At 50.4% G+C, this 13,736-nt stretch overlaps 1 protein-coding gene and 1 long non-coding RNA gene across 2 annotated transcripts; one reads left to right on the top strand and one right to left on the bottom strand.

Annotated features, from left to right (window-relative positions):
* Nucleotides 1-589: 589 nt before the first annotated feature.
* LOC308178374 lies at nt 590-11,757 on the bottom strand. The gene is made up of 3 exons (XR_013939704.1): nt 10,721-11,757; nt 4,527-4,759; nt 590-2,783 (listed from the first exon to the last, which is right to left on the bottom strand). It is a non-coding gene; the product is annotated as an uncharacterized lncRNA (long non-coding RNA).
* SCNN1B (sodium channel epithelial 1 subunit beta) lies at nt 2,333-13,736 on the top strand. Its single transcript, XM_080556910.1, has 12 exons — nt 2,333-2,645; nt 3,539-3,968; nt 4,649-4,842; nt 5,678-5,781; nt 6,238-6,401; nt 6,893-7,000; nt 9,827-9,944; nt 10,118-10,193; nt 10,365-10,422; nt 11,766-11,827; nt 12,941-13,016; nt 13,142-13,736. Exons 1-12 carry the CDS (start codon nt 2,335-2,337, stop codon nt 13,520-13,522), a joined length of 2,082 nt encoding a protein of 693 aa, XP_080413036.1. The 5' UTR covers nt 2,333-2,334; the 3' UTR covers nt 13,523-13,736.

Below are 13,736 nucleotides of genomic sequence, written 5' to 3'. Positions count from 1 at the left end.
TGAGCTTGCACACAGCATAAATACCGGGGCTGGGGGGCAGCAGCAGGGACAGGGCTTTGTGAGCATTAGCTCAGCACCCGCAGCTTCGGGGGAGGCACCTCAGCGCCGTGGGCTCCGCGCGCCTCCGCGGCCCCCGCCCTGCTGCAGCCCTGCCACCTTCCTCGGAGGGGGTTGTGCGAGGGGGTCACAATTACCGGAACCAGGCCAGCAGCTTTGACATTGAGGAAAAAATGGTTTGAATCAGTTTACAACGTATCTAAAAACTATTTCAATTTCATTTTCCACAGTACGGCCTGAGTGTAACTTAAAAATGAGAAAACGCTGCCCTTCAGCACAGTGTTTTTATGATTGCTGAGCTGAAGACATAAAGCAAACTGCGAGGTTTTCTGATCTTTGCTTAAAACTGATTTGAACGTGGTCTTCTTTTCCTATGACAGTATTTTCCCACTGCTATTGCTAGCAAGAAAAGGACACTCTTAAAGTGGTTAAATGGAAATAAATTCAAGATGGAGAATAAATGTGTGAATGAATCCTGCAGAACCGAACAAAGATAAAGGCAGGTTCAAAACTGGCCATTGAGCAACTTTAGTCAGACACGAAACTTTTATTCTGCATGCGCTCCTCAAACCGCACGTACACATCTCAACACTGTTATCAGGAAAAAATTGGTAAGATTCAGGCTTAGGAAACAATATTAAAAATAATAACTTCTGGTGTTCTCAGCTTGATGTGCAGCTGATGGAGCTGTGCAGCGAGCGCCTGGGATCCTCTCTAGCAGGTTTCAGAAGGCAGCAGAAAGCCCAGGCTCCCCGCGCAGCCAGTGCAGTGTGTCAGCAGGAAAGCAAACAGATTGCAGGGCATGCAGCCAGTCAGGTCCAGCAGGGCTGGATTTTGCCCAGCAAAGTGTAGGTGTGTTTTAAATTTTAATCTAATCTAAATCTTTTATTGGATTTCTTAAAAGGTGGAAAATATTTACTAGTTTGCTTTGCTGGTCTCTCTGCCTTTAAGTGTATTTTGACTGTATTGTTTATAAATCAGACCTGTCTTGGTGCCTGTGACTTGAGCTCGGTACTGAGTACTGCTCGTTACTGAAATATTGCTATATTATTTCACTACTACTTCTTCTAGGATGCTGTGATATACACAGCATTTATCTTGAATTCTATTCCCCTACAACTGAAGTCTGAAGAATTTTCTAAGTAGCTGACTCTGTTTCGTTTTGAAATCCTGCCTCAGGATATTAAGATTTAGTAACACAAATTCTCGCCTTAAAAATAGCAGCACAAAATGTTCTATTTACTCACAACATGAATGTAAAATATGCAGCATCTCTCACATGAGCCATAGAAACATACCGATACTATCTTAAAGACAAAGGAATTTGGTGGGAAAAAAACATCTATTGTTCTTCCTCTGGCGGGCAACATGTACTTAACAGCATTCTTGGTCTGGGAAAGACACTGCAGTTTCTAAGTCCTGTCCCCCTTTGGCATTCTGGCACACTGGAATACTTTTTCGTCACCCATTTTAAGAAAAACTCTTAAGCCCAGCGTTAGCCGGAGCACTACGCGCGGTTAGCCTGAATGCAACACGAAAGCAGGACGTGTTTCTCCATGTGTGAGCGCTTGGTCCACCCAGCCCTGACAAAGCCTTCAGATGCTGTTGGGCTGCAGCAGCAACAGCGCTTGTGGCTTTTTACAGTGACCTGGGTGATGCTTGGAGGCAAAACACCGCCCCTCCTCCCAGGGAAACCCATTACAGACTAACTTGAAATGACAGAGGCTTGGGGAGTCGAAGCCATTTTCGCACAGGGCTGCCCGTCCGTCCGCCCCAACAGGAGGGGCCCCGCCGAGGACAGCTGATGGTGGTGGTGGGAGGAAGGCCAGGGCCAGGGCAGCTCCTGCTGCTGTCCCGGCACCGTGTGCCCACCTGGGTACAGCACAGCCATCCTCCCCAGGGATGGGAAGGACGTGAACAGAGCCAGGGCTCTGTACCCTACCGCCAGGCACAGAAACCTCACGCAGGCCCCAGCAGCTTACCTCCCGTGGGGCTGAGAGGCACCACAAAAAGGGACACGGCCGCATCCACCACTTTTGGAACTGCAAAGCAGAGGTCCCCCCCTTACACCCTCTCAAGAATCTGGGGCTGTTTCTCTGTCACAGCCTGACGTGAGGAGCTCCGGCTCCACGTTTCTCTGGGGCTACAAACCAGGGCCGTTGTCACGTAACTCTGCCGTTCTGCCCTGCTGGCAGCACCGCTGGGCTTGGCCTGCTGCGAAGCCCTGCTTCTCCAGGCAGCTGGCCTGATCTCTCTTTCCTGCTTGCAGACACCAGGATGAATGTGAAGAAGTATTTTGTCCGGGCCCTGCACCGCCTCCAGAAGGGCCCTGGCTACACCTACAAGGAGCTGCTGGTCTGGTACTGCGACAACACCAACACGCACGGCCCCAAGCGCATCATCAAGGAGGGGCCGAAGAAGAAAGTCATCTGGTTTTTCTTAACGTTGCTCTTCGCGTCTCTGGTCTTCTGGCAGTGGGGTATCCTCATTAACACGTACCTCTCCTACAACGTCACGTCGTCGCTCTCTATCGGCTTCAAGACTATGAAGTTCCCTGCAGTCACGGTCTGCAACGCCAACCCCTTCAAGTAAGTTTTCCTTTGCCTGATTTATGGAGTTGCACATGAACACAGGCAGTTACAGCACAAGATAGACGGGTCTGTTCCTGTCCCAGGTATCACATTAGGAGCAGCAGTGAAAATTACCCTTTGACTCACCAAGTGGCACTAAAAAACAAACAAATGAGAACAATATAAAAACAAATGGCTCAGCTCCAAAGAAGGGGTTGTGTGCCTGCGAGTTTGTCTGTTTCTCATTACTGTATCAGTTAATCTAATAATGGTTATTGCCTTCCTGTAAACTTTCCCTGGCTCAGAGAAAACTTGAAGTTCAACTAACTTGTCACAATCAAAATCAGTCTCGTGATCTCTCCCCACAATTCCTTTCTTTTTCCTCGCCATGAACATACCTCTTATCGCATACACTCCAGCCATTAAGAGCTAGTTAAACAGTGCTATCTGCTGTGAGCTACAGTAACATAATTATAATTTCAAAGGAGCAACTGATCTTTGCTAGAGTTGCTTCAAATTTATATCCACGCAGTAGTGTAGCGCAAGGTGAGATGCTCTCGACTGAGGCACGGGGATTTGCTGTTTTTTCTCTCTGCTTGCTAGAGTTGTTTTGTGTAAACTGCAGTGAATTGCTGAAATACACCAAACGCAGTCCTGTGCCGACAGGCTGTGAGTGCAGCAGCTTTGCCAGCGAAGGACTCTGTTTATCTCCAGATGATTTTACACCCAGCTGCTGGGAGACGCGGCGCCCAGCTGGCTGCGCTGTGCAGAGCCTCGCGCTGCCGTGCAGTACCTCTCCTACATCTCCCCGCAGCTGCGGGCCCCACACGGGCCTGGCGCAGCGGCGTGACGGATCCTTGCCACCTCCCGAGCGCCCTTACGCCAGCTGGTGTGCGCCTGTCGCCCTGCAGGTACTCGGAGGTGAAGCATTTGCTGAAAGAGCTGGACAAGCTGATCGAGGCGGCTCTGGAGAGGATCCTGCAGCCCACGCATGGGGACACCATCACACCCCTGCTGCTGAACGGCAGCGACAATGCCTCCGAGGGGCTGGATCTGGCACTCTGGAACCAGATTCCACTGGTGCTCATTGATGAGCACGACAAGGACAACCCTGTCATCGTGGAGATCTTTGAGACCAACAGGACCGCTCCAGGGAACGGGACCTCTCCAGGGAACGGGACCGCTCTAGAGAATGGGATCTCTCCAGGGAACGGGACGGCTCCAGGGAACGGGACTGCTGCAGGGAATGAGACTGCCCCAGGGAACGGGACCACTGCTGCTCCTCCTGCCCCGTCCAACACCACATCCGAAGAGAAGAAGTACAAGCTGGCAGTGAAGCTGGTAAGAGGCGGTGCGGTGGTGACAGCATCTCCGCCACGGGGAGGGCAGGGCGCAGCCGCAGCGGGTGCGGGCAGGGCACTGCCTGTCCCCTGCGCCACGCAGCAGCCCCCAGCCAGGGGCTGCCCGCTGCCCCAGGGCAGGGCAAAGGCGGGGGCTCTGCCTGCCGCCTCCACGCCTTCCTCTGCTCCTGCACCCAAAGCGCTGGGGAGAGGCTGCGGCCACTTCCCCTGCCCAGCGCCCGCTGCAGGGGCACGGTGGGGGCACGCGGTGGCCTTGCTTCCCCCTGTCCTCTTCTCCCATGGCCTCAATCCTGGCAGGCAGTGTTACAGGCCAAGACCTTGGAAGCTGAGGCACCTGCAGCCTTCAGGAATTGAGCAAAACATGATTTTCTGTAAGCACGGTGAGGTAACCTCTGGGACTGATGGAGAATCTGTCCAGCTGGGAAGCGTCCCTGGGAAAGGGACCCCGATCTAGTGGGTGGCACCTAGCTGGAACTAGATGGTCTTTAAGGCCCCGTCCAACCTAAGCCAGTCTCTGTGGTATCATTCTCTGACCCACCTGTTGAGCACGTTCAGATGTGGCCGCCGTTTCCTCAGCTCCTGCCTGGCCACAGCTTTGGCTCCCACAGGAACAGCGGACAGGGGTGGCACGGGGTAGGAGCTGACTGTGTGTGTCTCCAGTGCAGCCACCAGGGCTCCAACAACTGCACCTACAGGAACTTCACCAGTGCAGCGCAGGCGGTGACGGAGTGGTACATCCTGCAGTCCACCAGCATCCTCTCCAAAGTCCCACTGCAAGAAAGAATCAGGATGGGCTACCAGGCAGAAGACATGATCCTGGCGTGTCTCTACGGGGCTGAACCCTGCAACTACAAGTAGGTACACACTGAGCCCTTCCTGGCACATCAGGGGTGGTGCAGGATGCCGAAGGCAAGACAGCTCTTTTATTGTTGTTTTCTGTTTTTTAAAGTATATCTGGGTCCTTAAGGCTAACAGCATTTCCCAGATGGTTTCTGGGTGTGATCCTGGCTGAAACAGGGTATTTGGGGATAGTGGCTTGGGTTTTAGTTTGGATGGGCCATTTTGCTCATGATGTATTGAGGCTAGCAGCACCGATGAGACCTTCGCTAGGAATTTAGCAATAATCACTGCCAGCTCAGGTGTTGAGTCAGCACAGAGACACAGCCCTCAGTTACACCTTATCTTTTTACGCAAGGCTCTGAGAAATGCATTTTATCCATCATTCTTGCGAATGCCAAATTTATATATACAGTTTTGAGAAACTCGAGTGCACAGCAGCAACCCAGGCTTCAAGGAGTCCTGCCAGCAATACCACTTCTGCAAAGAAGGCAATAGAGAATTAGTATCAAAGAATGAGATATAACACAAGCCAAAGCCTGTTACTATAGCTCAGATCAAGCCAGTATTTTTGGTCTCATCTGCATGGCAGGCTATTCTTTTCCATTACAACAGAGCATTATCCTCAACAGCTGTGCCTCGGTACATGTCAGTACCTGGCTTTTCTTTGTTTCCAACAGCAGATTGATTGAAATTACATCAGCTGAAATTTCTATTCAAGTGTTCAACAAATGAAGCAATTTAAAGTGAATCCCAGAGCTAGCTGCCAAAAACCAGTCTCACCACATCCGTTATTTGATAACCCTTTACTTCTCCCTGAGAGTCACAGTTTTATGCGCATGATTCTTCCAGGAATTTCACCCAAATCTATCACCCAGACCACGGTAACTGCTACATCTTTAACTGGGGCATGGACAAAGAGGCTTTGAATTCTTCCAACCCTGGAGCCGAGTTTGGTAAGAGAAAGCTCCGCTAAAGAAAGAGTTAAAGGAACAGAAGTGCTGGGAATTACTCTGTCTCTCAATGGCAATTTCTGTTATCTGTAACAGATTTGTAATTTCTTTTTCTCTAGAGCACTACAGCAGGGATTAACTGTTTTCCAGAGGGTATAAGCTCCCAGAAGGGAAATCTGTTGCATAGAGAGAAGTAATGTGACTACAGTTAGCAGAAGTGTAACATCTGGATAGAGATATTTCCATTCTGTGCATTTGCCATCATGCGTATTTATACACGTGTAACACTGCTGTGACAGACAGACTTGGGTTCTTCCCCCAAGGACTGCAGATTTCTGTGCACAGTGAGAGGAAAAGATGCTCAGGTGGTCTTTTGTTGTTGTTTGTTTGTTTGTTTGTTTAACAAAGACTTGAATTTTGATGCCATTCCTGTTCAGAATATTTTGTTTGGTGCCACAGGGCTGAAGCTGATTCTGGACATCAGCCAGCAGGACTACATCCCCTACCTGTCGTCTGCTGCTGGGGCACGGCTGATGCTGCATCAACAGAAGAGCTTCCCATTTCTTAAGGATCAGGGCATCTACGCGATGGCTGGGACGGAAACCTCCATTGGTGTGCTGGTGGTATGTGTGGCATTCCTCTAGAGCAGATTGTCTGAGAATAATGTTATCTGATGGGACCGCAACCAAGTTTGTTTTAAGTCTTGGCTGAACTGGCTCAAACCAAAAGAGTCAAGGCGTGCTCTAGCTATGGGCTGGAAAAGTTTATGGAGGCTTTTATGTAACTGTCCTGGCAAAGTGCTTTATTAAAGCCAAAATATTGAGCCCAGGTCATTGTTCCCTCCTCTCACACTATGTCAGAAGGTTCCTTGCTAACACATGCTGTTGGCATGTCACTCCAGAGCCCAGGTTTCGGCTGGCAGCTCTGGTCAGGGCACCCACTCTGCGCCCCTGGTCCTCCTAGAGCAGAGGTACCAGAGCACAAGATGACAGCGATTCTCTGAGGTTTTTTCGAAGCCAGCAGGGAATATGGGAATTACAGAATCTCTGGAAAAGTAGCCCCAGGTGCCCAGGGGAGCAATAACTACACGTTTGCTGTCTTGGTTTTCTTTCAGGATGAACTAGAGCGGATGGGCTATCCCTACAGTGACTGTACCATGAATGGGTCTGATGTCCCTGTAAAAAACCTTTACAGTGAATACAATACTTCCTACTCCATACAGGTAAAACATGATTTTAAATCAAACAAAGATGGTTAGGGGAAGTCTTCAAAGCAGTTACAGATTTTGACTGACATGTCAGGTTACTGGAGGCTCAGCAATGATAAGGAAGGAAGCATAACCTAGGCACAGGAACCTTCTTTTATGGTAATAAATCAAAACTCAAGTCTGAACACGCAGTAGCCCCAGGTTTGGAAACAATCCAGTGGCGCCAATGCAAATAACTCTGTGTTGCAGGATCAAAACCTAACGATGTAATTATTAAAAGTTACCTCAAACTATTAGGAATATTGCTTTGGCAGACAACACAGTTTTGTGTAATACACAGTCTTCCTTCTTGTTCCAAAGCAGCTCACATAGCAAGGAAGCGGTATTAGTAGTTATTTTTGCCTTATCCAGGTATGAAGTTTGTTTCATTTTGAGAGGGATGAAAATGGGCATTGCTGTAATTTTCTCAAAAGCCGTAACACAGAAAATCCCCCAGGATCTCTGTTGTTACGTAGGACCCTGGTACAGGCAACATACCAGCAGGGCACTGATTTGCAGACCAAAAAGCAAAATATTTGTACTTTCACATATGACCACGATTTAAAGCTGGTCTCGTTGGACACTGCTGCCTCAGAGCTCAGCTCCCCCCACGGAAGGTTCCCTCTCACCCTGAACACATCAAAGCGAGAGGAGGCGAGCACACGCAGGCTCTTTGGTGTTGCTGCCCCCCCGGCCCCCGAGCAGCCCCAGGGGCCTGGCCCCGACGGGCTCCTGAAGGGGTCGGTGCCTCGCTAGTGCTGCACGTGCCGGCCGCCTGCCACTTCAGCTTTCTCCTTCCGGAGGTCCTTTAAAAGAATAACTGATCCTGCCGTGTCACTGAGGCAGTTAATTTCTTTTCAGCTGTGAGAATATCGTCTTCTACAATTTCCATGCTTGGCTGAAATCTTTTAATTATAAGGAGATCAACTGCAAGGGGCGGGCATGCAATCATTACCCGTGTTCAACACGCTAACTTCTTTAAACTCCCGGGATTATTGAGCAGTCAGCACACCCTCACGTGCCGCGGTAACAGTGCCAGCATTGCTGCCCAGGTGACTGCAGTGCTAGGAGGCTTTGCGGAGACCGCAGCGCGACAGCTTTTCACGAAGCGGGATGCCTCCTGCTGCTCCGGATGCTCTGGGAGGATGACAGCTATTCGGATAACTGTCGTGCTCCTGGTTTTAACCACGCTGCTGCTCTGCTGCCCTAAGGTGCAAAGCAGCTTGTATTTTGTGTACGCACATAATAGTGCTACTGCCCTGAGAGGGATAAACACACGGGAGGGATCCCTCTCCTGAACACACCTCTTCTTTTTTAATCCTTCTCTCTTTAAGAGAACTACGTCAATTTTTACACTGAGAAGGGCGCTTATTTTGTACAGGAAGTGAAGACAGACCTTTGTCTTTTCTTCACTTTAAAATTGGGATGAGAAAGTTGAGTGTTTGTAAACCTTGAATCTGTAATAAAAATATAGTGTAAACATTAAACACTGGTTAATTTGTAACAGGCTATAACATAAGGGAGAAACATTTCTTAGGGGTGAGATCTGGCACCAACGAAAACACCAAAATCGTTTTTGGGGTTATTTACAAAGGACTGAAGAATACATCTCAGACACGTTGAAGGGGTTTGGTCTAGCAGGCTTTTCGCATTTCTGCCTTTATATAATTATAACAATTGGACCACTTTACCCTACTTTTTAAGATGCTTGTATAACGTTTAAGCAAATACTTGAAATGATTGCATTATTACTTAAAAGTTGCTAAACGCTGACCAGGGAACTATGTCCGCATAATTCGTGTCACTTCAGAGACCTCTCAGCAAAACCAGGCTTTTTTTAATCACTCCACGATTATAGTGAATTCTGTAAGCATTTCGTGTTACATAGACATTCTCTGACTGTCCTACCTAGCTGAAACTGTTAAATTCAATTATCTTCTCATAGACTTTGTTATTGCTTTGTGCATTGTTTCATGAAAAATCCCACTCCAATCTCTGATGATTAACTTCATGCCTCGCTGAGCTAATGGCAGTGTTGCAGCCCTGGATCGCATGCTGTCGGAGCTGCAGCTGTAATCCCTTCAAGGAGAGAAACAGATGCACAGATAAGATAATTCAGATTTCTAAAGCCTGCTCTTTTTGTTGAAGTATTTTTAAAGTCTTGGCTTTAAAGTGGAAACCAGCCCTTTGTCAATATGTGATATAAAACCTGGAGACAACAGCTGTGTCTATGCATAAAATAGAACATTTTTATTCCTTTTTGGAAACTATATTGCTTCCATGAAACCCTAAAATAATTAAGAATTGAGCAGTTTCCTGTGCGGCTGGGAGCAGGCATTTAGCTCCCTTCTACTCCTGCGAGGTGAATTACCCACGTTAACTTGCCACTACAATTTAGCTTAAAAACCAGAGTAGTAGTAAAAATGCAACATAAAGAGAAATGTAATTGCAGTGCAGCTATAAACATGATAGCTTATTCACCAGCCTCTTCTTTCTGTTGGAATCACTACGTTATGACAGACCACAAACACAGTGCTGCCTGAGGGGCTGCCACGTTGTGCTGCAGCACCCGGAGATGCTTGGCACAGGCTGGAGGAGCATCTCTGCAGGACGGCTCCCACAGCAGAGGCAGCTTTCTCTCTGTATGGAGCTACAAAACCTTCCACTCGGTGCAAGAGAGCCCCTGTAAGGAATGTGCCTGGGAGCAGGCTAATTCTCATAGCAAACACGGACAGCAGCAACACAGAGATCACCAGGGAAGTACACCCCACTTCTAAGCAGCTCCCTCTTCCCTTTTTTCAGGCTTGCCTGCGTTCCTGTTTCCAAAATCACATGGCTGAAATCTGTGGATGTGGTCACTATATGTTTCCTTTACCTGAAGGGGTAACTTACTGCAACAATGACGATAACCCAGGCTGGGGTAAGAGCACAAAGCTAACTGTACGGCCTTCCCAGGGCACTGGCACGCAGGAGGGAGGGACTGGACACGCGTTTTATCGCTATTGAGAAATTAAAATTGAATCTATGAAATGAATAAAGTAAGTGGGGTTCTTATCTAAACAGAAGCTTCGTTTTTTTGTTTTCACCGAACAGCATACTGCTATTCATCACTGAGATCAAGTATAAGACAGAGACAAATTTGCATTGACTCTTGCAAGGAAACATGCAAGTAAGTACTTCAACTATTTCTGGCAGCTGTAGAGGTGAAAAGAATCCTGCATTTTGTCTCCCATCAATTCTGACCCCCTTAAAATTGCAGAAAACTGAGTGGGGTTGCTTATCTGAATGAGAACTGAAGTTCCAGTGACTTTATGTTAACGTTCTTTCCCCTCCTTTCTAGTGACACGCAGTATAAAATGACCATCTCTATGGCAGACTGGCCATCTGAAGCTTCAGAGGTAACACTGATTTCTTGTTTTGAAACAGCCATTAATAACTACCTGTTCTTAACCACATGAATCACTCAGTACTTTTAGAGTTAATGTCCAGGTAGCAAGGGCCTCTTTGCTAAATTACACATTTTCAGCATGCAGACAGAGCCTAACCCCAGAGCATGAGGCACGAGGGGTGACAACCCCGCAGCAGCATGAGCAAAGCTGAGTGACCACGCTCCCCTGCCAGGCGAGTGCAGGCAGGGCATGGCACAGCCTTTCCTCCTACAAGATTGCTGGCACGGCACAGGGCACGAGTGCTTACCTTCATCCCTGCCTCGCACACGCCGCCTGGTCGGGGTCTGCAGCGCGCTCGCTGGGAGCTGTCGCCTTGAGGCTTCGTGCCGTTGGGAGCAGAGAGCAGCCAGGAACGGGGCCACCTTCCCACATCACGAGGGTGGTGGAGGCTGGAGGTGCAGTCAGGTCTCGTGGGCTCCCTGAAGAGAGAACAAACACTCGTTTGGACCATGCACTAAACACTCAGGATTACCCGGCATCAATACTAGGTGTGCAGCCTTGCCTCTTGCCACCGCCATGCACCAGAGGCCGTTGCTGTCCTGCTGGCTCCCCGTCACACAGCACGCCATGCCCGCAGCATGGGACGAACGCCTGGCATCCTCCAGGCGGGCAGCGCAGTTCCTAAGGCAAACCCTGTTAGGTACGGTGTGCCTCGTGACACGGAATCGGTTGTAACTGATTTCAAAGGAGATTTCAGCCATGCACCGTGATTCAATTTATTCCAGCACATGGCCACCAAGGACTTCACACACAGCCCTTACAGAAAAACTTTATCTTAACAATAATCTCTAATCCTGAATTGATAAAATGACAGCCAGCATGACTCTGCTACCGCTGCATAAACGCAGCCACAGCAGAAGTGTGCTTGAGCAAAGGCATCTACAAGCTGCCAAATGCAGGAGATAGGAATGGGTACATACGCACCATCTTCTGCCACAAGCTCCTGTTAATTGCCTTTGCCTCCTTCTAAGCACATCGGACGAGCGCCTTATGAACTCGCCACGTTAAACCAGGATGCCCCTGCAGCCCGACACCATCTGTGAATGCAAAGTCAGAGTCAGTGAAGGCAGCGTGGTGACGTGTTGTAACCCCTGCACAAACCACCGAGTGGGAGCGGGATGGAGGCCACTCAACGAACACGTTACTCAATGTTTTGTCGTGCTTTTAATCCAATAGAGCTGGATTAAAACAGGACTATTCAGGACAGGTTTCTTACTTCCCTGGGTTCCTGCCCTGGCAAGTGCTTAGACAGGATGCTGCTTCTCCGTTCTGAATGAGTTCTGTTTCCCTAGGACTGGATTTTCCATATTTTGTCTTATGAAAGGGACATGTCAACAAATGTGACTCTGGACAGGTAAGCGAAAAGCACAACCGCTGTATCTTCTCTGTCGAGCCTGCTAACATTAGTTTAACACGTGCCTTGGCCATCAGCCAGAGCGCACACTGCTAATGCAGAAGGTAGAACAAGATTTGGCACACGCTTGCCTGGAAAATACATGAAGCAAGAAACGCACCTCGCGCACATCCTCTGCTCCTCACAGTAACAAAGGGGGTCAGACACAACCGCGAACGTGGAGTTAAATTAACATGAACACGAGCTATGTTTCCAGTTGGTCCCAAACAGCAGCCCAGAAGCTCTAAAGCGATGAACTGCAAGGGATCAGCTCCTGTAGTGCTGCGTTCATCCCTTTATACTTATACCTCCAAACTGCCAACAGCAGCAGCAGCAGCAGGAGGGGCTTACACCAAAAACAGGGTAGCTGATGAGTTATCCCTTGATAACCTAAACCCTGAGCTGGGGGAAGAAAGGAATGGGCAGATTTGGGAAGCACAGGCAGCTCCCGTGGTGTTCGTTGCTCAGCATGCCTGAAAAGCCAGTTCTTGCGGAGGCCGAGGAGCCTCGCGTTAACCCACGTATTGCAACACAGCCTGGGCTGGTACAGAGCTCCAACCGGGTCCTGCCCTTATGCCAGGCCCTAAAAACAAATCAGAGCAAAACAAAAAGAAGATGCTTAACTTCAGCTTGGTGAGCAAACACCTCGCTAGCACCACCCAGCCTCGCCAGCACACTCCGTGTGCGCCCTGGCTGGCTGCTGAGGGCAGAAACAGAGCCTGGGTTCCTGCCGCCCTGGGGCTGTTGCACCCCGCGGCTGCCCTGTCCCTGCGGCCGGAGCACAGGCAGCGCGGCGCTCAGGGGAGGCTTCGGACCAACTAGGGCAGCTGGGAAGAAACCACAGCAGGCAGCCCTGGAGAAGGTTCCAGGTGTGCAAGTGCTTTTGCAGGAGCAGAGCCACGTCCCTCCCCCAGCAGCTGTTCTGCAGAGGGGAGCATTTCTCGGCTTCTCCCCGCAGCAGGCAGAGGTTCCCGCTGGTAGGGCTGGGGGCGGCCCTCCCCCTGTGCAGCTGGGGGTGCGTGCCCGCGGGACTCCCACAGCGTGGGAGCTCTGAGCTCCCCTCCTGTGTTACAGGAACGGCATCATCAAGCTGAACATCTACTTCCAGGAATACAACTACCGCACGATCTCGGAGTCTGCTGCCACGACGGTGAGTGCCCCGCGCTCGCTCCGTGCGGTGCCGCCGCGGGGCTGCCACGAGCTCCGCACCAGAGCCCAGGGAGTGGCAGCCGCCGGGCCCCACGTCACCTCTCTGTCCCGCTCTCCCGCCTGCAGATTGTTTGGCTGCTGTCGAGCCTGGGAGGCCAGTTCGGGTTCTGGATGGGCGGCTCCGTGCTGTGCCTCATAGAGTTCGGGGAAATCATCATAGACTCCCTGTGGATCACCGTTATCAACATCATCGGCTGGTGCAAAGGCCTGAAGCAGAAGCGGGCGCAGGCGCGGTACCCGGACGCACCGCCCACGGTGTCGGAGCTGGTGGAGGCTCACACGAACCTGGGCTTCCAGCACGAGGAGGCCGGCGCTGTCCCCAGCCACGGCACCGCGCGGGGCGAGGCGCTGCCCCCCGAGCCCGGCACCCCGCCGCCCAACTACGACTCGCTGCGCGTGCGGCCGCTGGACGCCCTGGGCCCGGACAGCGACGCAGAGACCGAGTGAGCAGCGCGCCCGCTGCCCCCCACGGACTGAGCTGCTGCTGCCGTGCTCGGTTCACAGCTCGCTGAGCAGCCTCCGATGCTTTGGCAAAATCAGGAAGGAACCAAAAGCCCTCGCTCTCCTCCCCTCCCCTAAAATGTTCACTGTGAAGAAGCTCTATAATAAATCCTGCAATAAATCTCAGAGTCTGCGTCAGGCTCTGACTTTAGCACACAGA

The sequence above is a fragment of the Anser brachyrhynchus genome (assembly GCF_964034855.1).
Source record: "Anser brachyrhynchus genome assembly, chromosome: 15".
Taxonomy (NCBI): domain Eukaryota; kingdom Metazoa; phylum Chordata; class Aves; order Anseriformes; family Anatidae; genus Anser; species Anser brachyrhynchus.
Note: the sequence above shows the minus strand (reverse complement) of the source record. Positions and strands in the feature narration are given on the sequence as shown.

Excerpts from the sequence above, each read along its gene's own strand:
- SCNN1B (XM_080556910.1), top strand. The coding sequence starts at position 2,335 with ATGAATGTGAAGAAGTATTTTGTCCGGGCCCTGCACCGCCTCCAGAAG. Across the intron at positions 4,843-5,677 it reads GCTGAACCCTGCAACTACAA|GAATTTCACCCAAATCTATC; the intron begins GTAGGTACACAC and ends TGATTCTTCCAG. Across the intron at positions 9,945-10,117 it reads TGACGATAACCCAGGCTGGG|CATACTGCTATTCATCACTG; the intron begins GTAAGAGCACAA and ends TTCACCGAACAG.